The sequence below is a fragment of the Anomaloglossus baeobatrachus genome, chromosome 7, assembly GCF_048569485.1.
Source record: "Anomaloglossus baeobatrachus isolate aAnoBae1 chromosome 7, aAnoBae1.hap1, whole genome shotgun sequence".
Taxonomy (NCBI): domain Eukaryota; kingdom Metazoa; phylum Chordata; class Amphibia; order Anura; family Aromobatidae; genus Anomaloglossus; species Anomaloglossus baeobatrachus.
The window spans coordinates 50,754,165-50,780,741 of NC_134359.1; the positions used below are offsets into that span (position 1 = coordinate 50,754,165).

Genomic DNA, 26,577 nt, shown 5'->3' on the forward strand with positions numbered 1-26,577 from the left:
TTCATACACAGCGATGTGTGCTGCCGCAGGAACAACATCGTAACATCGGAATTTCCCAATTCATGGAAATGACCGACGCTACACCGATCATACGATTACGACGCTTTTGCGCTCGATAATCGTATCAAAAATGTTTTACACACTCCGATGTCGAGAGCGACGCCAGATGTGCGTCACTTTTGATTTGACCCCACCGACATCGCAGCTGCAATGTCGTAGTGTGCAGAGGGCCCCTAAGTGATCGGGAAACACATAAGATAATGACATCATATATAACATACGCAGACATAAGTGGTCAGGAATACTACAAGGAACTGTAATTACATATCTGCAGTGGCAGGAGTTTCCACTAAACTTTATTTTTCTTTTTGTTTTCTTCTAGGTGGTCAGTCCAGGGTCGGACTGGGGTGCCACGGGCCCACCAGGGAAATTACATTAAATTAAATACAATAAACATTTTTTTATTAGTTGTTAATTTTCTGTTTCTATAATTTAAACGCGTGCCTTTTAGAAAACCATACAGTGTGCAAAAAAGAACTGTATTGTGCCTGCGTATAGCACAGGATTTCTTGTAGCCTCTTATTTATTGGAGTTAATATTGGAATCTGTTATTTACAGTCAGTCGCAGTTTTTCTTACACACGGACTTTCCTTGTCCTAGGAAAACCACCGAGTCCATCAGCCAAATAATATTCAAAGTGAAGGAAAACGCTATCCAGCATCTTCATATGGAAATGATTATTAATATTAATCCCCCTATGTCACCATCGATCCCCCCCCATACAGGGTCTGTCCCAACTGACTTAGGAAATACCTATAAGGCTGCGTGCCCACGATCAGTGTTTTGGATGCAGCATGCTTCAGCTGCGTCTAAAACGCTGCGCTGTACAGTACAAGCATAAAGGACGGGATTTTTTTAGAAATCCCGTGCCCATTGTGCCTGTTTTTCCGCACCAAACACTGACCTGAGGTGCAGCTTTTCAGACCGCAGCATGTCAATTGTTTGCTGCGGAATCACATGTGTCCTCCGTAGGGAGAATACAAGTGAGAAACCGCAGCACACTGAACCCTGATAGTGGGTATAAGCAGCTGCGGCCTCCTGGGTTCTCCTGCGGAGGAGACTTGCAGCCCCGCAGGTCAAGACCCGCTGCATGAGAGGAGAGCAGAGGACCGGTATAGGGCTGTGTGAGGAGAGCAGAGGACTGGCATAGGGCTGTGTGTGAGAGGAGAGCAGAGGACCGGCATAGGGCTGTGTGTGAGGAGAGCAGAGGACCGGCATAGGGCTGTGTGTGAGGAGAGCAGAGGACCGGCATAGGGCTGTGTGTGAGAGGAGAGCAGAGGACCGGCATAGGGCTGTGTGTGAGAGGAGAGCAGAGGACTGGCATAGGGCTGTGTGTGAGGAGAGCAGAGGACCGGCATAGGGCTGTGTGTGAGGAGAGCAGAGGACCGGCATAGGGCTGTGTGTGAGAGGAGAGCAGAGGACCGGCATAGGGCTGTGTGTGAGGAGAGCAGAGGACTGGCATAGGGCTGTGTGTGAGGAGAGCAGAGGACCGGCATAGGGCTGTGTGTGAGGAGAGCAGGGGACCGGCATAGGGCTGTGTGTGAGGAGAGCAGAGGACTGGCATAGGGCTGTGTGTGAGGAGAGCAGAGGACTGGCATAGGGCTGTGTGTGAGGAGAGCAGAGGACCGGCATAGGGCTGTGTGTGAGAGGAGAGCAGAGGACCGGCATAGGGCTGTGTGTGAGGAGAGCAGAGGACCGGCATAGGGCTGTGTGAGAGGAGAGCAGAGGGCTGTGTGTGAGAGGAGAGAGGGGACCGGCATAGGGCTGTGTGTGAGGAGAGCAGGGGACCGGCATAGGGCTGTGTGTGAGGAGAGCAGAGGGCTGTGTGTGAGAGCAGAGCAGAGGGCTGTGTGTGAGAGCAGAGCAGAGGGCTGTGTGTGAGAGGAGAGCAGAGGGCTGTGTGTGAGAGCAGAGCAGAGGGCTGTGTGTGAGAGGAGAGCAGAGGGCTGTGTGTGAGAGGAGAGCAGCGGGCTGTGTGTGAGAGGAGAGCAGAGGGCTGTGTGTGAGAGGAGAGCAGAGGGCTGTGTGTGAGAGGAGAGCAGAGGGCTGTGTGTGAGAGGAGAGCAGAGGGCTGTGTGTGAGAGGAGAGCAGAGGGCTGTGTGTGAGAGGAGAGCAGAGGTCTGTGTGTGAGAGCAGAGCAGAGGGCTGTGTGTGAGAGGAGAGCAGAGGGCTGTGTGTGAGAGGAGAGCAGAGGGCTGTGTGTGAGAGGAGAGCAGAGGGCTGTGTGTGAGAGGAGAGCAGAGGGCTGTGTGTGAGAGGAGAGCAGGGGGCTGTGTGTGAGAGGAGAGCAGAGGGCTGTGTGTGAGAGGAGAGCAGAGGGCTGTGTGTGAGAGGAGAGCAGAGGGCTGTGTGTGAGAGGAGAGCAGAGGGCTGTGTGTGAGAGCAGAGCAGAGGGCTGTGTGTGAGAGGAGAGCAGAGGGCTGTGTGTGAGAGGAGAGCAGAGGGCTGTGTGTGAGAGGAGAGCAGGGGGCTGTGTGTGAGAGGAGAGCAGAGGGCTGTGTGTGAGAGGAGAGCAGAGGGCTGTGTGTGAGAGGAGAGCAGAAGGACGATGCTGCTCTGATCTACACAAAGGAATACTGGTGTACAGGATGACACTGACACTCAAGGTGCAGGATAATGACGCTCACACCGGGGATACATGACACAGACACTGGGGATACATGACACAGACACTGGGGATACATGGCACAGACACTGGGGATACATGGCACAGACACTGGGGATACATAGTAGTGCCCTCTCATCACTAGTTACCAGTACCGAGCACGGTAGTGCTCGCTCATCACAAGTTACGACTACTGAGCACTCGAGCATGGTAGTGCTCACTCATCACTAGTTACGAGTACTGAGCACCTGAGCATGGTAGTGCCCGCTCATCACTAGTTACCAGTACAGAGCACCTGAGCATGGTAGTGCTCGCTCATCACTAGTTATGAGTACTGAGCACCTGAGCATGGTAGTGCCCGCTCATCACTAGTTACCAGTACTGAGCACCCGAGCATGGTAGTGCCCACTCATCACTTGGCAGTAGCTCTATCAGTGCGGCCACTGGAGCATATAAAAAAAAATGAGCATCCCTAATCTAAAGTAAAGAGTCTCCAGTGTACGGCCGGCTAGTCTGAGCACAAACAAGAGAAAAGCTGCAGTCGCTTCTCTTACCTCATGAACATTTCCTTCTCTGCACAAGTAATGAATCCCCAACATCCTGGTGGCTTCCAGGTTATGGCTGTCCTTGTGTAGTAACCTATGGGAGGAAAAAGGAAACACATCAGATTTTTAGGCGTTAAAATAAGAGTGTCGTCTGGGAATAGAAAACATATATTATTTTTTATTTATTTTTTTTTTTACCATAAATTTATAGATATACTGTATATTGGAAGAACTGGACCGTGATCATATGAAGGCAGTGGAGAACAGAAAGTCCAGTATATCCAAATTATTGAAACAGCTGTCACCAGAAGTGCTTACATTATTACATCTTAGTCCTGATAACACTGGTGTACTTACTTTGAAAATCCATGTCAGAACGGCTGTATAGTTCTGTACAAAATCAGCACTTCATGGCTCCAGCTACAGAGTGAGCATTGATATCAGTCTCAGCTCACTCAGCCTGACTAAGAGCTGCAGCTTGTACTGAGCAGAGTGAGAATTCAGCAGCGGCAGCAGGGAGGCCGGCCCCTGAGGAGCTGTCAGACAGAGACGGAATTTAGACTTTCAAAAAGGATTGTACAACCATGCTGACAGTGATTCTCAAAGTAAGTACACTATCATCATCAGGTCTAAGATCTATTGAATAAACATATACAGTTTGTACTGTTATAGCCAGTGACTGATCCACTTCCAACTTATGTTAAGAAGGGAATTTTGTTTACTTACCGTAAATTCCTTTTCTTCTAGCTCCTATTGGGAGACCCAGACAATTGGGTGTATAGCTTCTGCCTCCGGAGGCCACACAAAGTATTACACTTTAAAAAGTGTAACCCCTCCCCTCTGCCTATACACCCTCCCGTGGATCACGGGCTCCTCAGTTTTGGTGCAAAAGCAGGAAGGAGGAAACTTATAAATTGGTCTAGGGTAAATTCAATCCGAAGGATGTTCGGAGAACTGAAAACCATGAACCAAAAGAACAATTCAACATGAACAACATGTGTACACAAATGAACAACAGCCCGAAGGGAACAGGGGCGGGTGCTGGGTCTCCCAATAGGAGCTAGAAGAAAAGGAATTTACGGTAAGTAAACAAAATTCCCTTCTTCTTTGTCGCTCCATTGGGAGACCCAGACAATTGGGACGTCCAAAAGCAGTCCCTGGGTGGGTAAAAGAATACCTCGATAAAAAGAGCCGAAAACGACCCCCTCTTACAGGTGGGCGACCGCCGCCTGAAGGACTCGCCTACGTAGGCTGGCATCTGCCGAAGCATAGGCATGCACCTGATAGTGCTTCGTGAAAGTGTGCAGACTAGACCACGTAGCTGCCTGACACACCTGCTGAGCCGTAGCCCGGTGCCGCAATGCCCAGGACGTACCCACGGCTCTGGTAGAATGGGCTTTCAGCCCCAAAGGAAGCGGAAGCCCAGAAGAACGGTAGGCTTCAAGAATCGGTTCCTTGATCCACCGAGCCAAGGTTGACTTGGAAGCCTGCAAACCCTTATGCTGGCCAGCGACAAAGAGCGCATCTGAACGACGCAGGGGCGCCGTGCGAGACACGTAGTGTCGGAGTGCTCTCACCAGATCTAATGAGTGCAAATCCTTTTCACATTGGTGAATTGGATTAGGGCAAAATGAAGGTAAGGAGATATCCTGATTGAGATGAAAAGGAGATACCACCTTAGGGAGAAATTCCGGGACCGGACGCAGAACCACCTTATCCTGGTGAAAAACCAGGAAGGGGGCTTTGCATGACAGCGCTGCCAGCTCCGACACTCTACGGAGCGATGTAACTGCCACTAGAAAAGCCACCTTCTGCGAAAGACGTGATAAAGAGACATCCCGCAGCGGCTCGAAAGGTGGTTTCTGAAGAGCCGTTAGCACCCTGTTAAGGTCCCAGGGTTCCAGCGGACGCTTATAAGGTGGGACTATGTGGCAAACTCCCTGCAGGAACGTACGGACCTGCGGAAGCCTGGCTAGACGCTTTTGAAAAAATACGGATAGCGCCGATACTTGTCCCTTGAGAGAGCCGAGAGACAAACCCTTGTCCATTCCAGATTGAAGGAATGAAAGAAAAGTGGGTAAGGCAAAGGGCCAGGGAGTAAAACCATTATCAGAGCACCAGGATAAGAAGATCCTCCAAGACCTGTAATAAATCTTGGCGGACGTTGGTTTCCTGGCCTGTCTCATGGTGGCAATGACATCTTGAGATAACCCTGAGGACGCTAGGAGCCAGGACTCAATGGCCACACAGTCAGGTTGAGGGCCACAGAATTCAGATGGAAAAACGGCCCTTGTGACAGCAAGTCTGGGCGGTCTGGGAGCGCCCACGGTTGACCCACCGTGAGATGCCACAGATCCGGGTACCACGACCGCCTCGGCCAATCTGGGGCGACGAGAATGGCGCGACGACAGTCGGACCTGATTTTGCGCAGCACTCTGGGCAGCATCGCCAGAGGAGGAAATACATAAGGCAGTCGAAACTGCGACCAATCCTGAACTAATGCGTCCGCTGCCAGAGCTCTGTGATCTTGAGACCGGGCCATGAATGCCGGGACTTTGTTGTTGTGCCGTGATGCCATGAGATCGACGTCCGGCGTTCCCCAGCGGCGACAGATCTCTCGAAACACGTCTGGGTGAAGAGACCATTCCCCCGCGTCCATGCCCTGACGACTGAGAAAATCTGCTTCCCAGTTTTCTACGCCCGGGATGTGAACTGCGGAGATGGTGGAGGCTGTGGCTTCCACCCACTGCAGAATCCGTCGGACCTCCTGGAAGGCTTGACGACTGCGAGTGCCGCCTTGGTGGTTGATGTATGCGACGGCAGTGGCGTTGTCCGACTGGATATGGATCTGCCTGCCCTCCAGCCACCGATGAAAAGCCAATAGGGCTAGATACACTGCCCTTATCTCCAGAATATTGATCTGAAGGGATGACTCTCGGAGTCCAGGTTCCCTGAGCCCTGTGGTGGAGAAAAACCGCCCCCCACCCTGACAGGCTCGCGTCCGTGGTGACCACAGCCCAGGTTGAGGGTAGGAAGGATTTTCCCCGCGACAGAGAGTTGGGAAGGAGCCACCACTGAAGTGACGTCTTGGTTGCAAGGGAAAGAGAGACGTTCCTGTCGAGGGAAGTCGACCTCCTGTCCCATTTGCGGAGAATGTCCCACTGGAGTGGCCGCAGATGGAATTGCGCGAAGGGCACTGCCTCCATCGCTGCCACCATCTTCCCCAGGAAGTGCATGAGACGCCTCAAGGGGTGTGACTGACCCCGAAGAAGAGATTGCACCCCTGCCTGCAGAGAAAGCTGTTTGTCCAGCGGTAGCATGACTACCGCTGACTGAGTATGAAACTCCATCCCGAGGTAAGTCAGTGATTGGGTCGGTGTCAACTTGGATTTTGGGAAGTTGATGATCCACCCGAACTGCTGGAGAGTCGCCAGAGCGACGGAAAGGCTGTGTTGACACGCCATCTGAGATGGTGCCCTGACCAGAAGATCGTCTAAGTAGGGAATCACCGAGTGGCCCTGAGAGTGTAGGACCGCCACAACAGATGCCATGACCTTGGTGAACACCCGTGGGGCTGTCGCCAGGCCGAAAGGCAATGCCACGAACTGAAGGTGTTCGTCCCCGATGGCGAAACGCAAAAAGCGTTGATGTTCGGGTGCGATCGGCACATGGAGATAAGCATCCTTGATGTCGATCGATGCTAGGAAGTCTCCTTGTGACATCGATGCGATGACCGAGCGGAGAGATTCCATCCGAAACCGTCTGGTGCTCACATGTCTGTTGAGAAGTTTGAGGTCCAGAACGGGACGGAACAAACCGTCCTTCTTTGGCACCATGAACAAGTTGGAGTAAAAGCCGCGACCATGTTCCTGGGGAGGAACAGGGATCACAACTCCTTCTGTCTTCAGAGCGTCCACCGCCTGAAAAAGTGCATCGGCCCGCGCCGGGGGCGGAGAAGTTCTGAAGAAACGAGTCGGGGGACGAGAGCTGAACTCTATCCTGTAACCGTGAGACAGAATGTCTCTCACCCATCGGTCTTGAACATGTGGCCACCAGGCGTCGCAAAAGCGGGAGAGCCTGCCACCGACCGAGGATGCGGTTCGGGGATGCCGAGAGTCATGAAGAGGCCGCCTTGGAGGCATTGCCTCCGGCGGGTTTTCGGGGACGTGGCTTAGCCCGCCACGCATAGGAGTTCCTCTGGCCTTTCTCCGGCCTGCTGGACGAAGAGGATTGGGGCTAGGCGGAGGGACGAAAGGACCGAAACCTCGATTGTATTTTCCGTTGCTGAGGTCTCTTCGGTTTGGACTGGGGTAAGGAGGAGTCCTTTCCCTTGGATTCCTTAATAATCTCATCCAATCGTTCACCAAACAATCGGTCGCCAGAAAACGGCAAACCGGTTAAGAACCTCTTGGAAGCCGAGTCTGCCTTCCATTCGCGCAGCCACATGGCCCTGCGGACTGCCACAGAGTTAGCGGATGCCACCGCTGTACGGCTAGCAGAGTCTAAAACTGCGTTCATGGCGTAGGAAGAAAAAGCTGACGCCTGAGAAGTCAAAGACGCAACCTGCGGAGCAGAATTACGTGTGACCGCATTAATCTCAGCCAGACAAGCTGAGATAGCTTGTAGTGCCTACACGGCTGCAAAGGCCGGGGCAAAAGACGCGCCCGTGGCTTCATAGATGGATTTTACCAGGAGCTCTATCTGCCTGTCAGTGGCATCCTTTAGCGATGATCCATCTGCAACCGATACCACAGATCTAGCCGCCAATCTAGAGACTGGGGGATCCACCTTGGGACATTGAGCCCAACCCTTAACCACGTCAGAGGGGAAGGGGTAACGTGTGTCAGTAAGGCGCTTAGTAAAGCGCTTGTCCGGAACCGCTCTGGGCTTCTGGACAGCATCTCTGAAGTTAGAGTGATCGAAAAACGCACTCCGTGTACGTTTAGGGAACCGAAACTGGTGTTTCTCCTCCTGAGAAGTCGACTCCTCTACCGGTGGCGGCGGGGGAGATAGATCTAACACCTGGTTGATGGACGAGATAAGGTCATTTACTATGGCGTCCCCTTCAGGTGTATCAAGATTGAGAGCAACGTCAGTGTCAGAGCCCTGAGCTGCGACGTCCGCCTCGTCCTCCAGAGAGTCCTCACGCTGGGAACCCGAGCAGCGTGAAGAAGTTGGGGAAGATTCCCAGCGGGCCCGCTTAGCCGGTCTAGGACTGTGGTCCGGGCAGGAGTCCTCCACGTGAGACCTAGGGCCTCCCCTGGGAACGCGCTGCGGCGCGGACAGAGAGGGGCCTGGAGGCGACGATCCAACAGGGCCCGGGGCCTGTGTAAGGACCGGTCTGGACTGCAAAGCTTCAAGCAGCTTGGCAGACCATTTGTCCATAGACTGAGCCATGGATTGTGAGAGTGACTCAGAGAGTTTCTCAGCAAAAACGGCAAACTCTGTCCCTGCCGCCTGGACAGGGGGAGCAGGGGGGTCTACCTGAGCCGAGGGGCCCACTAGTGACCGAGGCTCCGGCTGAGCAAGCAAAACAGGGGTCGAGCATTGCTCACAGTGAGGGTAGGTGGAACCCGCAGGTAACATAGCCGCACAAGAGGTACAGGTCGCAAAATAACCCTGTGCCTTGGCACCCTTGCTCCTTGTGGACGACATGCTGTTGTCTCCTAGGAGAGTGATCACTGAGGGTATATGGGAAAGGGTATATAGCCCGACCGAACAGAAATATATAAATATATAGTATCTATTCCGGCACCCTAAGGGGACCAGCACCGGGTGACCGGTGTGGCTTACCGACCGCTAAAAAGCGGAGCGTGTGTCCTCCAGATTCCCTGCCTTAGGTCTCCCAGAGTTGCAGAGTTCTTTCCTGGAAATCCTCCACCGGCAGAATGCCAAAAAAATGGCTGCCGGAGCTCTCTGGGGAGGAGTGGGGCCGTGGGCGGCGCTAGAAAAGTGCGGGAATCTGGAGTCCCCACAGTGATCAGTGAGGGGGGAGGAAACATACAGGATGCTCCGGCCCTCACATCCGACGTCAGGTCGGCAGTCCCGCCCTTACCCCTGACAGACAGGCCCGGGGGCGGGAGTTTTGCTACTAGGCCGCAATGAAGCCGGGGACTAAATTTAAGACCGCGGTCGACAAGCAGGCGCGGTCGGCGCGGAAGTCCGCCGGCCTTCACAAATAAGCAGCTGCTGCAGCGTCCGGGATGAAGGTGCTCCATGCACAGCCCCCATGGGGACACAGAGTACCTTAGTGATGCAGGGCCCGGTCCCTGAGGATAAATAGACTCCTGTCCGGCAGATTCCCACAGGGGCTGCGGAGGGAGCACGGTCCCAGTAAATGGATGACCGCTCAGGATCCCACTTCTCCCAGAGCCGCTAAGGGATGGTGAAGGAGACGGCATGAGGCTCCGGCCTTTGTACCCGCAATGGGTACCTCAACCTTAACAGCACCGCCGACGTAGTGGGGTGAGAAGGGAACATGCCGGGGGCCCCGTGGGGGCCCACTTTTCTTCCAACCGATATAACTAAAATGAGAATGTATGAGTGGATGTGTGCCTCCTTCCACACAAAGCATAAAACTGAGGAGCCCTTGATGCACGGGAGGGTGTATAGGCAGAGGGGAGGGGTTACACTTTTTAAAGTGTAATACTTTGTGTGGCCTCCGGAGGCAGAAGCTATACACCCAATTGTCTGGGTCTCCCAATGGAGCGACAAAGAAATAACAATTACTTTGCAATGCCCTCTGAGATCAATATGTCAGCCGATGCTTCACAATTATCTCTGAGAATTCACTGCTGCCCATTCTAATGGGGATAAATGTGCCTGGTCGGAGATAAAATTCCTCTTCTGCTGATCGGTACAGGTCGCGGTGGTAAGACCCCCATTGATCAATAAGTTACCATTAGTGATGAGCGAGCACTACCATGCTCAGGTGCTCAGTAGTCGTAACTAGTGATGAGTGAGCACTACCACGCTCGGGTGCTCAGTACTCGTAACTAGTGATGAGTGAGCACTACCATGCTCGGGTGCTCAGTACTCGTAACTAGTGATGAATGAGCACTACCATGCTCGGGTGCTCAGTACTCGTATCTAGTGATGAGCGGGCACTACCATGCTCTGGTGCTCAGTACTCGTATCTAGTGATGAGCGGGCACTACCATGCTCTGGTGCTCAGTACTCGTAACTAATGATGAGCGAGCACTACCATGCTCGAGTGCTCAGTACTTGTTAAGAGCAATTGGACGCTCGGATGGGTGCAACTCGATTACCTGAGTACAATGAAAGTCAATGAGGGACTTGAGCTCCATTTCCCCAATGACTTCAATTATTATCAAGTGCTCAAATCGCCCCTATCCGAGCAATGCTCTAAATGAATATCGAGCACCCGAGCATGGTAGTGTCCACTCATCACTAGTTACGAGTACTGAGCACCCGAGCATGGTAGTGCCCGCTCATCACTAGTTACGAGTACTGAGCACATGAGCATGGTAGTGCCCACTCATCACTAGTTACGAGTACTGAGCACCTGAGCATGGTAGTGCCCGCTCATCACTAGTTACAAGTACTGAGCACCCGAGCAAGGTAGTGTCCACTCATCACTAGTTACCAGTACTGAGCACCCGAGCATGGTAGTGTCCACTCATCACTAGTTACTAGTACTGAGCACCTGAGCATGGTAGTGTCCACTCATCACTAGTTACTAGTACTGAGCACCCGAGCATGGTAGTGTCCACTCATCACTAGTTACTAGTACTGAGCACCCGAGCATGGTAGTGTCCACTCATCACTAGTTACTAGTACTGAGCACCCGAGCATGGTAGTGTCCACTCATCACTAGTTACTAGTACTGAGCACCTGAGCATGGTAGTGTCCACTCATCACTAGTTACGAGTACTGAGCACCCGAGCATGGTAGTGCCCCCTCATCACTAGTTACAAGTACTGAGCACCCGAGCATTGTAGTGCCCACTCATCACTAGTTACCAGTACAGAGCACCCGAGCTTGGTAGTGCCCACTCATGACTAGTTTCTCTGGTGAAAAAACATGTTAAGATGTAACTAAAAACTTTGCATTACAATGAATATTCATGATCTCACTGTTGAGTGTAAAACGTATTACGTTACTCCATCTTCCCATGATACACTGTATGAGTTTCATTAGCAGGCGTTTGTCTGGGCCACCCTGACACTGCAACTGTAACCTTCTTCATGGTAACACTGTCCATTTAAAGGACAGAATTAACCTCATTACTTCTGTACAGGTCTTAAAAATAGCCCAGGGTAATTAGATTCCCATTGACTCTCAATACCGCTACATCTGTCAAAGTGACAAAAGAATCCGATCATTTATTATGGGGTTGTTCTATAGCTATTAACAGTTGGGAGATCACGTGTGAACAGTGACATTTGCACAATATCAGCCAGGTATGTATAGAGAGTGCAGCCCACTGTATCCTGTGCATTATATATACCATGACGTTGGCTCTATACGTGTCTGCATTTATCCATATGGACGAAAGGAGGCATAGAAAATGAATGAGCGGAGCGCACACACAACACTGCCACCCAGTGGACAAGCGTTGCCAAGCAGCTATGATCAGAGTCAATCAGCCCCAGTGTTCTATAAAATATGGTTGCAGGCCGTGTTCATAGGATAGAAAACTGATTAAAAGTGACCAACCACAAGGACAACCCCTTTTTATCCAGGATCTGAGGGACGAGTTGCGGTTTTCAATGAGGCAATTTAATTTAACGGGTAATGTACTGACAAAAATTGGGTTTTGTGTCTGCGGTGTTCTTTTTGATTGATATATTTTTGGCAGGAAGGTGCAGCAAATTACAAACTATAATTCTGGAATTTCTAAAAAAAGAGAGAATTTTGTTTACTTACCGTAAATTCTTTTTCTTATAGTTCCGACATGGGAGACCCAAACCATGGGTGTATAGCTTCTGCCTCCGGAGGACACACAAAGTACTACACTAAAAGTGTAGCTCCTCCCTCCGAGCATATACACTCCCCGGATGACAAATCCAACCAGTTTAGTGCCAAAGCTGAAGGAGGACATCCACCCATAAGTAGAGATAGAGTAAAACCCGGAATAACCGGAACTTCTGTCTACAACAACAGCCGGTGAAAACACACGGAACAAGAAAGCTGCCAACAGGCAACAGGGAGGGTGCTGGGTCTCCCATGTTGGAACTATAAGAAAAAGAATTTACGGTAAGTAAACAAAATTCTCTTTTTCTTTATCGTTCCTTATGGGAGACCCAAACCATGGAACGTCTCAAAGCAGTCCATGGGTGGGAATAAACAGAAACTGAGAAGTAGGCGAAACCTAACTTCACAAATGGGCGACAGCCGTCCGAAGGATGCGTCTGCCCAAGCTCGCATCTGCCGAAGCATGAGCATGCACTTGGTAGTGCTTCGAAAGGGTGTGCAGACTAGACCAAGTGGCAGTCTGACAGACCTGTTGAGCCGTAGCCCAAGAGGCACCGACAGCTCTGGTCGAGTGCGCCTTAATCCCTGGCGGGGGAGGCATCTGAGAACATAGGTAGGCATCGGATATGGCCGACCTAATCCAATGAGCTAGGGTCGGTTTAGAAACCGAGAGACCCTTGCGCTGACCTGTGGTCAGCACAAAAAGAGAGGTGCACCGCCTAAAAAAACAGCGGTGCGTGACACATAGATCCGGAGCGTCCGCACCAAATCTAAAGCATGCAACGCTTTCTCAAAGCGATGCACAGGGGCCGAACAAAGGGAAGACAATGAAATGTCCTGGTTAAGGTGGAACGGAGACACCACCTTAGGGAGAAGGCCCGGAGTTGGACGGAGAACCACCTTGTCTTGGTGAAAAAAAACAAAAAGGGTGACTCCGAAGAGAGCACAGTCAAATAAGAGACTCTCCTGAGAGAAATTATGGCCACCAGAAAAACTACTTTCTGTGAAAGACTAAACAACGAAACCTCCCTAAGAGGCCCAAAGGGGGGTTTCTGTAAGGCCATGAGGACCAAAGGAAGGTCTCAGGGATCCAGAGACCGCCGGTAAGGCGGAATGATGTGAGATGCGCCCTGCATGAAGGTGCGCACCTGGGCCAGTCGGGCGATACGCCGCTGACAGAGCCGAGACCTGTCCCTTGAGGGAATGAGGGACAGACCTAGCTGCAGGCCGGACTGTAGAAAGGACAGGATGGTCGGCAAGGGAAAAACGGCCAAGGAGCATGGCCGGAAGAACGACACCAGGACAGGAAAATTCTCCAAGTCCTGAGGTAAAACCTGGCCGAGGAAGACTTCCGAGCCTGAGTCATAGTGAAGATGACCTCGGAAGGAATGCCTGAAGCCGTAAGGATTCAGGGCTCAAGAGCCACGCCGTCAATCTGAGAGCCGCAGAATTGTTGTGGAAAACGGACCCTCTGAGAGAACGTCTGGCCGGTCCGGGAGATGCCACAGCACCTCTACGAACAGACGGAGCAGGTCTGGGAACCAAGCTCGCCTGGGCCTGGGGCGATGAGTACGACCCGACGGCCCTCCATTTTGATCTTGCGCAGGACTCTGGGCAAGAGAGCTAGAGGGGTAAACACGTAGGCCAGACGGAACTGGGACCAATCTGGAACCAGCGCGTCCGCTGCCAAGGCCTGAGGATCGTGGGAGCGAGCCACGTAAACCGGGACCTTGTTGTTGTACCGGGATGCCATTAGATCCACTCCCGGAGTGCCCCGCCTGCTAAGTTGACCGGAACACTGCTGGATGCAGGGCTCACTCGCCGCTGTCCACGGTTTGACGGCTGAGATAATCTGCCTCCCAGTTTTCTGCGCCTGGGATGTGGACTGCGGATATGGTGGACTTGGAGTCCTCCGTCCACTGAAGGATATGTTGAACTTCCAACATTGCTAGGCGGCTGCGAGTCCTAGGACTACAACCCTGATTTCCAGCACATTGATCGAGAGGGCCGATTCGGACGGAGTCCAAGTGCCCTGTGCTCGGTGGTGGAGAAACTTTGCTCCCCAGCCGGATAGACTGGCATCCGTGGTGAGAATCACCCATGACGGGGCCAGAAAGGAGCGTCCCTGGTACAGAGAGAGGGGCCGAAGCCACCACTTAAAGAGAGCTCCTGGTCTGTGGCGACAGAGCCACCAGCCTGTGCAAGGAAGAAGTCCCTTGTCCCAACAGTGGAAAATGTCCAGCTGCAGGGGACGCAGATGGAACTGGCAAGGGGAACCGCTTCTATTGACGCCACCATCTGACCCAGCACCTGCATGAGGTGCCTGATGGAATGACGGCGGAGCCTCAGCAGAGAGCGAACCGCCAGATGAAGAGACTGCTGTTTGACTAAGGGCAGCTTCACAAGTGCCAGCAGAGTCTCGAATTGCATCCCTAGGTACGTAAGTTCCTGGGTCGGGGTCAGAGTGGACTTGCAAGCGTGGCGAGAGTGAGCGAGACACTCCGCTTACAGTCTGCACTGGATGAAGCCCTGACTAGAAGGGCGTCCAGGTAAGGAATCACTACCAACCCCTGGAGGAGCAGAACCGCAACTGGTGAATACACGAGGGGCCGTGGCTAACCCAAAGGGGAGAGCCACGAATTGGAAATGTTCCTCTCCGATTACAAAACGTAGCCAACGCTGGTGTGAAACTGCGAATGGCACATGCAGAGAGACATCTCTGATGTCGATGGATGCTAAGAAATCTCCTTGGGTCATTGACTGATCGCAGAGATTCCATGCAAAATTGCCGCACCTGAACATGCTTGTTGAGAAGCTTGAGATCCAGGTCGGAAAGCACCGTCCTTTTCAGGGACTAGGAAGAGATTTGAGTAGAAATCTCAGAACCGTTCCCAGTCGGGAACTGGTACAATTACTCCATTGGCCTGCAAGAATGCCACGGCCTGTGAGAAGGCGGCGGCCTTGGAGCAGGGGGGAGTTGTCAGAAAAAATCTGTTTGGCGGCTGAATAGAATTCTATTCTGTAGCCGAGGGAGATGGTAACCCACACCCACTGATCGAAGACGTGTTGAAACCACACGTCGCCCAAGAGGGAGAGCCTGCCACCGACCAAGGACGTTACTGGCGCGGCCAGATAATCAAGAGGAGGCTGCCTTGGTGGCAGTAGCTCCTGCCGACTTAGGACGCGGCTTCATGCGCCAGTTGGTTTACGGACCTTGGCTGAGTTAGAGGACGAGGCCGAGGGCTTAGAGGACGACCAGTTAGAGGAAACGAAAGGAACGAAACCTCGACTGGTTCCTGCCCTGGAAGGATTCCTGGGTTGTGGCATGGAAGTACTCTTCCTGCCAAAAGCTTCCTTAGGCTATGTGAAGTTTCTCAAGAAAATTTCTTGAGAAACTTCTGCCAGTGAAAGATTTCCGGACCTGCGGAAAAAATCTGCACCAAATCCGCATGCGGTTTTGCCGCGGATTTACCGCGGATTTACCGCAGGTTTGTCCCTGCAATAAATAATAAAGATAATCGATAGACAGATAATGGATAGAGGGAAAGATGGATAGATGAATAGATAGATAGATAGAGGGATAGATAGATAGATAGATGAATAGATAGATAGATAGAGGGATAGATGGATAGATAGATAGAGGGATAGATGGATAGATAGATAGATAGAGGGATAGATAGATAGAGGGATAGATAGATGAATAGATGGATAGATAGATAGAGAGATAGATAGAGGGATATATAGATCGATGAATAGATGAATAGATAGATAGATAGAGGGATAGATGGATAGATAGATAGAGGGATAGATAGATAGAGGGATAGATAGATGAGAAAAACTTATATAATGTTCCACCTCCCTGCATTTTCTAAGCTGGCACCCTTTAGTGACTTTCATGTGGCACTAAAGGGTGCTTAGCCTTGTATTTAGCCATAAAATAAATAAATAATTAAAAAAAAAACGACGTGAGGTCCCCCCATATTTTGTAGCCAGCTTGGGTAAAGCAGACGGCTGTAGCCTGCAGACCACCGCTGGCAGCTTCACCTTGGCTGATAATCCAAAACAGTGGGCACCCCACGCTGTTATTTTAAATTATATAAATAATTTAAAACAAAAAACGTGCGGTCCCCCCCATATTGGATCACCAGCCAAGGTAAAGCGGACAGCTGGGGTCTGATATTCTCAGACTAGGGAGGTCCACTGTTATTGGACACTCCCCAGCCTAAAAATAGCAGGCCGCAGCCGCCCCAGAAGTGGCGCATCCATTAGACGTGCCAATCCTGGCGCTTTGCCCCAGCTCATCCCGCGCCCTGGTGCGTTGGCAAACGGAGTAATATATGGGGTTGATGCCAGATGTGTAATGTCACCTGGCATCAAGCCCTGGGGTTGGTGAGGTCAGGCGTCTATCAGATACCCGACATCACCAACCCAGTCAGTAATAATTAAAAAATAGACAACAAAAAAAGTTTTATTTGAAAAAACACTCCCCACATAGCCTCTTTAACCAATTTATTGAAAAGAACAATCAATCCACGTCCGGCGTAATCCAATAAGGGGGGGGTCCCACGGCGATCCATACCATAGTCGCTGTCCCAGTCAATGAAGAACAGAATGTTCCCCATTGGCTGGGAGAGCAATGCAGTGACCTGAGCTAACATCAATAGGTCAGCTCAGGTCACTGCAGGGGATGACGAGCGCTGCCATCAGGAGCATAGATGAGATCATTACCTTCTGTGATCATCTCCTGTACTGCTGATGTCAGCGCTGTCACTGACTTCTATGCCCGCCGCGTTGTCAGAAGTATCGCGAGAGCCCGTGACGTCACCGCTAGTGACAGTCTCGGGCCGCTCGCGAGACGGGCATAGACAGCAGTGACAGCGCTGACGTCAGGAGGCAGGAGATCGTCACAGCAGGTAATGATCTCACCTCCTGACAGCAGCGATCGTCATCCCCGCGGCTGCCAGCACTGCAGGATGTCAGTGTCTGCCTGCGCTGCCGCGTGACAGGCTGCTGACACTGCGGGCAGACACTGACACACTGCGGGCAGACACTGACACCCTGCAGTGCAGTGTCAGTGTCTGCCTGTGTCAGTGTCTGCCTGCGCTGCAGCGTGACAAGCTGCCGATACTGCGGGCAGACACTGACACCCTGCAGTGCAGGCAGCCGCGAGGCCGGAGCAGGACACAGACTGCACGGGCACCTGGAGGTCGCACGGAAGTGCTTCTGTGCGGCGTCCAGGGAGTGTGACGTCTGCTCCGCTTCCTCTTCCTGGCATAATGACATCGCTTCCTGCAAAACCGCAGGCAGCGATGAGCATTCCCGCAGGTAATTCGCGGCTATTCCGGTGGTATACAGCACATCATTGCTACCTGCGGAATACCCCCGGAATACCGCAGGTACCTGCGGAAATTAATGGACATGCACATTTTCTCAAGAAAGTTTCTCGAGAAAATTTTCTCAAGAAATTTTCTTGAGAAAAATCCGCACAGTGCGCACAGCTATTTTTTTTTCTCATTGAATTTCATGGGAAATGTCTGCACAAAGATTGCAGACATTTCTCAAGAAATTTCCGGGGCAAATCCGCGGGTAAATCCACAGGTAAAAAGCTCTAGTGCGCACATAGCCTTAATAATTTCATCCAGTTGTTCACCGAATAGACTGGTCCCAGCAAAAGGGAGTCCAGCAAGGAACTTCTTAAGAAGCATCTGCCTTCCACTCTCGAAGCCACAGGAACCTGCGGATAGCGAGGAAATTAGCCGAGGCCACCGCAGTGCGGTGAGAGTCTCCAGCTATAGGATGAAAAGACTGAAGCCTGGAAGTTAAGGCAACCAATTCGGGCATAAAGGCCCTGGTGTGCATCTCCTCCCGTGAAGCAGAGATGGCTTTGAGAGCCCGCACTGCTGCAAAAGATGGGGAGAACGAGGCCCCTGCCGCCTCATATATAGATTTGGCCAGAAGGACAACCTGGCGGACAGTGGGATCCTCAGAGAGGTGCCGTCAGCCACTGATACAACTGTCCGGGCTGAAAGTCTAGACACCGGAGGGTCCACCCTTGGTGAATGAGCCCACTCCTTGACCACCACTGGTGGAAGGGGGAAACAGTCATCAGAACCACGCTCTGGGAAGCGTCTGTCAGGACAGGCTCTGGGCTTGGTCACAGTGACCTGAATGCTGGAGTGGATAAGGAACACACTCCTTGTTCTCTTAAGCAAGGTATACTGATGCTTTTCTGCCAAAGAGGGGAGCTCCCCTGATACAGGCGGATTGAGGTCCAGTACAAATATAATGGACGCAATCAAATCATTAGCATCTGCGTCACTTTCGGACAGATCAATGGGGTACATGGAAAGCGTCCGAGCCCCCAGTAAGGCATCCTCCTTGTCCTGCGAGTCAGCTCGTGAACCAGAGCCGCAGGGCGAGGAGGGAAAGGGGACCCTGCGTCTCCATTTTAGGAGGACGGGCTCCCAGATGAAGAATCCTCTGTGAGCTTTGCTGAGCGAGCCGTAGCAGCAGAAGCGCCCTGAGAAGGGGGCTGATGCATGCTCAGCAGTGTCCGGGACAGCTGTCTCCTGGAGAGAGGGATTCTACCCCGGAGCAGCCGGAGGGACCACTGGGGATAAGCCTCCAGGCTGAGGCACCACTATGTCAGAGCAGGCATCACAATGTGGTTATGTGCTCGGTACAGACAGTACGAGTCAACATGCGGTGCATAATAAAAAACAGCCTTGCAGCCCTGCACTGATATAAGACATGCTGCAGAAGTGGGGGCTCCCAGAAAGACCCCCAGCAGAGTATATAAACAGAGTATATAAGCAGCAGCACAACCAGAGGTTGTGGCTTGCCAGACCGTTTAACATAACATCTCTGCTCCAGATTCCCCAGAAGTGGGGGCTTTTCGGAAAAAAACCCCCAGCAGAGTATATAAACAGAGTGTATAAGCAGCTGCACAACCGGAGGTTGTGGCTTGCCAGACTCTTTAACATAGGGGCATCTCTGTGCCCTCAAGATCCCCCAGAACTGGGGTCTCTGTCCCAGGCCCCCATTTGTCACAATGTGTTTGCAGACATTGATCTCTGTGCCCTAGAACGCTGAGAAAATGGCGTCCGCAGCGAGGAGAGGGGGCGGGGCCTACTCTGAGAGCAGGACGGAGGGCAAATGAGGCATACAGGGGAGGGAAGCTTTCCTCAGTGAGGAGTGTCGCTTCCCTGTGCTGAGCAGCCGGTGGGCGGAGCCACCCTGTCTCACTGCACTGACTGACATAGAATCGAAACTAGGGCTCAGGCGAAGCCGGGGCCTAGATTTAAACATGCGGCCAGCGTGCAGGCACCATCGGCGCGGTTCTCCAGTGAAAACTGGAGAACCGGCCGGAAATGTTAAAACATACATATAACACATTCTCCCCCACAAATAAAGTACAAGGGACCCCTAGAAAGACCACTTTCTGTGGTAATAACGTCTCAGTACTTAGCTTGAGACGCAGGTGCCAGGTCCCTGGGGGGTCATCGCTCCGTCCGGCAGGATCCTGAACAGGGCTGCGGATGGAGACCGGTCTCCTGCAAAGCAGTGAGAACCGTGATGGCTCCCACTTCAAGCCAGAGCCTCAAGGGATGGTGAAGGAGCGCGGCATGAAAAGGGCTCCAGCCCTGAAATCAACCTTAACAGCACCGCCGACACAGTGGGGTGAGAAGGGACATGCCGGGAGTCCAGATTGGACCCGCTTTTCTTCCAAATCTTTGAAATCAAAAATCAAAAATCAGAGGATGCATGTGTGTGTGTGACCTCCTGAACACAAAGCATTGAACTGGTTGGATTTGTCATCCGGGGAGTATATATGCTCGGAGGGAGGAGCTACACTTTTAGTGTAGTACTTTGTGTGTCCTCAGGAGGCAGAAGCTATACACCCATGGTTTGGGTCTCCCATAAGGAACGATAAAGAAATAATAATTATATATTATATATCCACACACATACACAGTATAATATTTTTTTTATTTATGTATTTATTTATTTTTATAATTTTATTTATCTTTTTAAAGTCTCTAGTGGATATTTAACCCCTGCAGCCCCCAGGGCATTTTGTGTTTTTCCATTTTGTTTTTTGTCTCTCTTTCTTCCGAGAGCCGTAACTTTTTTATATTTTTCCATCAATCTTGCCATGTGAGGGCTTGTTTTTTGCGGGACGAGTTGTACTTTTAAATGAAACCATAGGTTTTACCATGTAGTGTACTGGAAAACGGCAAAAAAATTCCAAGTGCGGAAAAATTGCAAAAAAAGTGTGATCGCACAATAGTTTTTGGGATATGTTATTCACTGTGTTCACTATATGGTAAAACTGATATGTGGGCATGATGCCTGAGGTGAGTGCGGGTTTGTAGACACCAAACATGAATAGGTTTACTTGCATATAAGGGTTAAAAAAAAAAAAAATTACAAGCTTGTCCTAAAAAAGTGGCGCACGTTTTGCGCCATTTTCCAAAACCCATAGAGTTCTCATTTTTCGGGATCTGAGGCTCAGTGACTGCTTATTTTTTGCGTCTCGAGCTCACATTTTTAACTGTACCATTTTTGTGCAGATGCTACGTTTTGATCGCCTGTTATTGCATTTTGCGCAAAATTTGCGGCGACCAAAAAACTTAATTTTGGCGTTTGGAATTTTTTTGCCGCAACGCCATTTACTGGTCAGATTAATTGATTTTATATTTTGATAGATCGGGGGTTTCTGAACGCGGCGATACCAAATATGTGTATATTTTTTTAACCCTTTAATTTTCAATGGGGTGAAAGGGGGGTGATTTGAACTTTTAGGTTTTTCTAATTTTTTAAAACTTTTTTTTAACTTTTTTTTTTTTATTTTACTAGTCCCCCTAGGGGCCTATAGCGATCAGCAATCCGATCGCTCTGCACTATCTGCTGATCACAGCTATACAGCTGAGAAATGCAGATTTGGTGCTTCACTTTCAATGTCGGCTGTATTCCGGCATTGAGAGGAAGTGACTCATGTTAGCTACAGGCATCATCACATGACTCTGTGCTACCATGGCAACCACTGAAAGTCACGTGATCATGTGGGCGAGGTAAGTCACTGTCATGGCGGCGCGCATATACATCTGTCAGATTTTGGCAGCGAGATGTAAGGGGTTATTGGTCGCGGGTGGGACTAGCAGGCACAGATGTCAGCTGTTGAAAACAGCTGATATGTGAGCGGATCGCCGCGACCTGCCCACGGCAGGGGGCGGGGATTAACCTCACGCGATCCATGCCGTACCCAGTACGTCATGGGTCGTTAAGGGGTTAAAACAAGAATGCCGCGGAGACACCATCACATGTTTCTCAACGCTGGCAGGAAACTAGCCAGGTCTTTCACCGGGAAGGAACAACCACGGGAAGGGCAGTCTCCAGTCAAGGAAACCGCCTATGCCAAACATGGTATCCATCCACAGACAGCTGTTTCGGGGTATTTGCCCCTCATCAATGTGGAGTAGGAATCTGGCTAGTGGGAGCAATGACTAGTAGAAGACTACATAGGTAAGGATGGTTGACCTCGGGAAGATCAACATCCAACACCGCGGAGACACCATCACGTGTTTCTCAATGCTGGCAGGAAACTAGCCAGGTCTTTCACTGGGAAGAATCAACATCCAACACCGCGGAGACACCATCACGTGTTTCTCAACGCAGTGATTCTAGAGCAATGCCCCCTGGGAAAATATGCAAAACAAGAATGCCGCGGAGACACCATCACATCACCAGCCTTGTTCTAGTGTCACTGCGTTGAGAAACACGTGATGGTGTCTCCGCGGTGTTGGATGTTGATCTCCCCGAGGTCAACCATCCTTACCTATGTAGTGTATATTTAAACCTGAGAGCAACTAGTACAGTCTTGCAGTAAACTTATTAATCTCAGAGTGCTGGGCTTCATTGGTGGCTTAAAAAGACCTTATGCCTCCATCTTGGTGCTGTGTCATAGGGGTCCCCCCCCAAGTGCACCTGAATGAATGCATCTCGCAACTGCGCCATTTACATGCAGCTATCAGAAATGGACACAGGCATCTAAATAGTAAAACAGCAGCAAATGGAGCTTGCTCTGGTTGTTGTTGTGAAAAACAAGTGCTTGCTGTACAACGTAATCACTGTCTACACAGCAGGCTCAGCCCCTGCTCCTCCTATGTCAAGAAAAGGTTGAAGAGCTCACGTAAGACCTGATGAGGCTGGTGTACTTTTTGGGAAAATCTATGTCGGAATGGCTATATAATCCAGATATTAAGATGATGAGTTTTTCGGTCCGGCTATAGAGCGAGAACTCATGAGTTAAAAAAAAATGTAGTCTCCACCCACTAAAATTGACTGACAGCTGCAGCTTGTACTGAGCAGTGTGAGATCTAAGCAACAGCAGAGAGGAAGAACACTGAGGATCTGTCAATCAAGCTAAGTGGGTGGGGATTGAGTAAATATTTCATAAAGAATTATATCGCCATCCTGTTATGGATTTACAAAAAAAAAAAAAAGTTACCAGCCTCATCAGTGTCATATCTAATAATAATGTAAGCAGTTTGTATTGTAAATTCTGGTAAATGTAGATCAGTGATTGGAGCAAGTGCCATTACGCAGAAGGTGATAATAGACAGCGATGTTTTTATCTGCACCTCGCACAATCTACAAGGTTTCGGAAAAGAAAGAAAACATTTAAATTGCAAAAGATTGTCAGCTCCTTCTCAGAATCAGCCATTTACTTGCATAATTGCTTCCTCTCTGTTTTCCGAGCAGCTGAAATGCCAGCAGCCCACACAATTCCCAATATCTCTAACGATTTGGAAACAAAGCCCCTGACACGCCGGCGGTGCGAGCGCAGCGTACTGAACCTTAGTGCCGTCTCCGCCGTCTGTTCCCAGTCCTGCAGAGCAAGCTGCAGCCTCATTTTCTTAATGAGCGCCGGGGTGAAGCCTGGATGGCTGGCGAGGATTTTGTTCACCACTTCCAAAGCTCCGGAATAATTCTGCCGTAACTTGTAATAGTGAGCCTAAAATAAAAGCAGGTATATGCTGTAAATGCTTTATAGCAAAAGCCGTATATTGCTTCCAAATAATAATTGTGAGAAAAGCAAACATTACACCAACGTTTACAGCCTCTTATAATGGCAACAAATTAAGAGATTGATCACCTAATCTATGGAGAGTTCATCAATATCTGATCAGTGGGGGTCTGACACCGGCGGCTCCCACCAATCAGCTGCTAGCAGCTCCCATGGTGGTCACATTTACAATGTGACCAGCACAGCGCCATACACGTGTAGTGGCCAATCTCGGTACTGCAGTCAGATTCTATAGAAGTGAGTGGGAGCTGAGCTGCAGTACCCAAGAACAGCCACTATACAGTGCACGGAGCTGTGTAAATTAACTGTGTATATACCGCCACTGTGGGAGCATAGACCACCTCCAACCTGATACCGATGGATAGGTCATCAATATAAAAGTCCGTTAATCCCCTCCATCTTTTCTGTGACTGCTCCCATTCCCCTGGTTACATAGATACAGATTCGCTCCTGACACTAGAGACATTAGATATACTGAACGGTGGCATTTTCTATGCTAGTGACGATTCTTCTTATGGAATAAAATGGGCAGCACGGTGGCTCAGTGGTTAGCACTGCAGTCTTGTGGTGGCTCAGTGGTTAGCACTGCAGTCTTGCAGCGCTGGGGTCCTGGGTTCAAATCCCCCCAAGGACACCATCTGCAAGGAGTTTACATGTTCGTGTTTGCATGGGTTTCCCCTGGGTACTCCAGTTTCCTCCCACACTCCAAAAGAAGGGAATTTTGTTTACTTACCGTAAATTCCTTTTCTTCTAGCTCCTATTGGGAGACCCAGACAATTGGGTGTATAGCTTCTGCCTCCGGAGGCCACACAAAGTATTACACTTTAAAAAGTGTAACCCCTCCCCTCTGCCTATACACCCTCCCGTGCATCACGGGCTCCTCAGTTTTGGTGCAAAAGCAGGAAGGAGGAAAACTTATAAATTGGTCTAAGGTAAATTCAATCCGAAGGATGTTCGGCGAACTGAACCATGAACCAAAAGAACAATTCAACATGATCAACATGTGTACACAAAAGAACAAACAGCCCGAAGGGAACAGGGGCGGGTGCTGGGTCTCCCAATAGGAGCTAGAAGAAAAGGAATTTACAGTAAGTAAACAAAATTCCCTTCTTCTTTGTCGCTCCATTGGGAGACCCAGACAATTGGGACGTCCAAAAGCAGTCCCTGGGTGGGTAAAAGAATACCTCGATAAAAAGAGTCGAAAACGACCCCCTCTTACAGGTGGGCAACCGCCGCCTGAAGGACTCGACTACCTAGACTGGCGTCTGCCGAAGCATAGGTATGCACCTGATAGTGTTTCGTGAAAGTGTGCAGACTAGACCAGGTAGCTGCCTGACACACCTGCTGAGCCGTAGCCCGGTGCCGCAATGCCCAGGACGCACCCACGGCTCTGGTAGAATGGGCTTTCAGCCCCAAAGGAAGCGGAAGCCCAGAAGAACGGTAGGCTTCAAGAATCGGTTCCTTGATCCACCGAGCTAAGGTTGACTTGGAAGCCTGCGAACCCTTATGCTGGCCAGCGACAAGGAAAAAGAGCGCATCTGAACGGCGCAGGGGCGCCGTGCGAGACACGCAGAGCCGGAGAGCTCTCACCAGATCTAACGAGTGCAAATCCTTTTCACATTGGTGAATTGGATTAGGGCAAAATGAAGGTAAGGAGATATCCTGATTGAGATGAAAAGGAGATACCACCTTAGGGAGAAATTCCGGGACCGGACGCAGAACCACCTTATCCTGGTGAAAAACCAGGAAGGGGGCTTTGCATGACAGCGCTGCCAGCTCCGACACTCTACGAAGCGATGTAACTGCCACTAGAAATGCCACCTTCTGCGAAAGACGTGATAAAGAGACATCCCGCAGCGGCTCGAAAGGTGGTTTCTGAAGAGCCGTTAGCACCCTGTTAAGATCCCAGGGTTCCAGCGGACGCTTGTAAGGTGGGACTATGTGGCACACTCCCTGCAGGAACGTGCGGACCTGCGGAAGCCTGGCTAGACACTTTTGAAAAAATACGGATAGCGCCGATACTTGACCCTTGAGAGAGCCGAGAGACAAACCCTTGTCCATTCCGGATTGAAGGAATGAAAGAAAAGTGGGTAAGGCAAAGGGCCAGGGAGAAAAACCCCTATCAGAGCACCAGGATAAGAAGATCCTCCAAGACCTGTGATAGATCTTGGCGGACGTTGGTTTCCTGGCCTGTCTCATAGTGGCAATGACATCTTGAGATAATCCTGAGGACGCTAGGAGCCAGGACTCAATGGCCACACAGTCAGGTTGAGGGCCGCAGAATTCAGATGGAAAAACAGCCCTTGAGACAGCAAGTCTGGGCGGTCTGGGAGCGCCCACGGTTGACCCACCGTGAGATGCCACAGATCCGGGTACCACGACCGCCTCGGCCAATCTGGGGCGACGAGAATGGCGCGACGACAGTCGGACCTGATCTTGCGCAGCACTCTGGGCAGCATCGCCAGAGGAGGAAATACATAGGGCAGTCGAAACTGCGACCAATCCTGAACTAATGCGTCCGCCGCCAGAGCTCTGTGATCTTGAGACCGGGCCATGAATGCCGGGACTTTGTTGTTGTGCCGTGACGCCATGAGATCGACGTCCGGCGTTCCCCAGCGGCGACAGATCACTCGAAACACGTCTGGGTGAAGAGACCATTCCCCCGCGTCCATGCCCTGTCGGCTGAGAAAATCTGCTTCCCAGTTTTCTACGCCCGGGATGTGAACTGCGGAGATGGTGGAAGCTGTGGCTTCCACCCACTGCAGAATTCGTCGGACTTCCTGGAAGGCTTGATGAATGCGAGTGCCGCCTTGGTGGTTGATGTATGCGACGGCAGTGGCGTTGTCCGACTGGATCCGGATCTGCCTGCCCTCCAGCCACCGATGAAAGGCCAATAGGGCTAGATACACTGCCCTTATGTCCAGAATATTGATCTGAAGGGATGACTCTATCGGAGTCCAGGTTCCCTGAGCCCTGTGGTGGAGAAAAACCGCCCCCCACCCTGACAGGCTCGCGTCCGTCGTGACCACAGCCCAGGTGGGGGGTAGGAAAGATTTTCCCTGCGATAGAGAGTTGGGAAGGAGCCACCAATGAAGTGACGTCTTGGTTGCAAGGGAAAGAGAGACGTTCCTGTCGAGTGAAGTCGACCTCCTGTCCCATTTGCGGAGAATGTCCCACTGGAGTGGCCGCAGATGGAATTGCGCGAAGGGCACTGCCTCCATCGCTGCCACCATCTTCCCCAGGAAGTGCATGAGGCGCCTCAAGGGGTGTGACTGACCCCGAAGAAGAGATTGCACCCCTGCCTGCAGCGAAAGCTGCTTGTCCAGCGGTAGCATGACTA

At 51.1% G+C, this 26,577-nt stretch overlaps 1 protein-coding gene across 1 annotated transcript in view; it reads right to left on the reverse strand.

The window, feature by feature from the left end:
- Positions 1 to 26,577, reverse strand: part of TTC21B (tetratricopeptide repeat domain 21B) — a 265,962-nt gene that overhangs the window by 195,023 nt on the left and 44,362 nt on the right. The window contains exons 6-7 of the mRNA XM_075317283.1: positions 23,008 to 23,165; positions 3,221 to 3,305 (exon numbers count right to left, since the gene is read on the reverse strand). Coding sequence (XP_075173398.1) covers positions 3,221 to 3,305; positions 23,008 to 23,165 — 243 coding nt within the window. The remainder of the gene's footprint in view (positions 1 to 3,220; positions 3,306 to 23,007; positions 23,166 to 26,577) is intronic.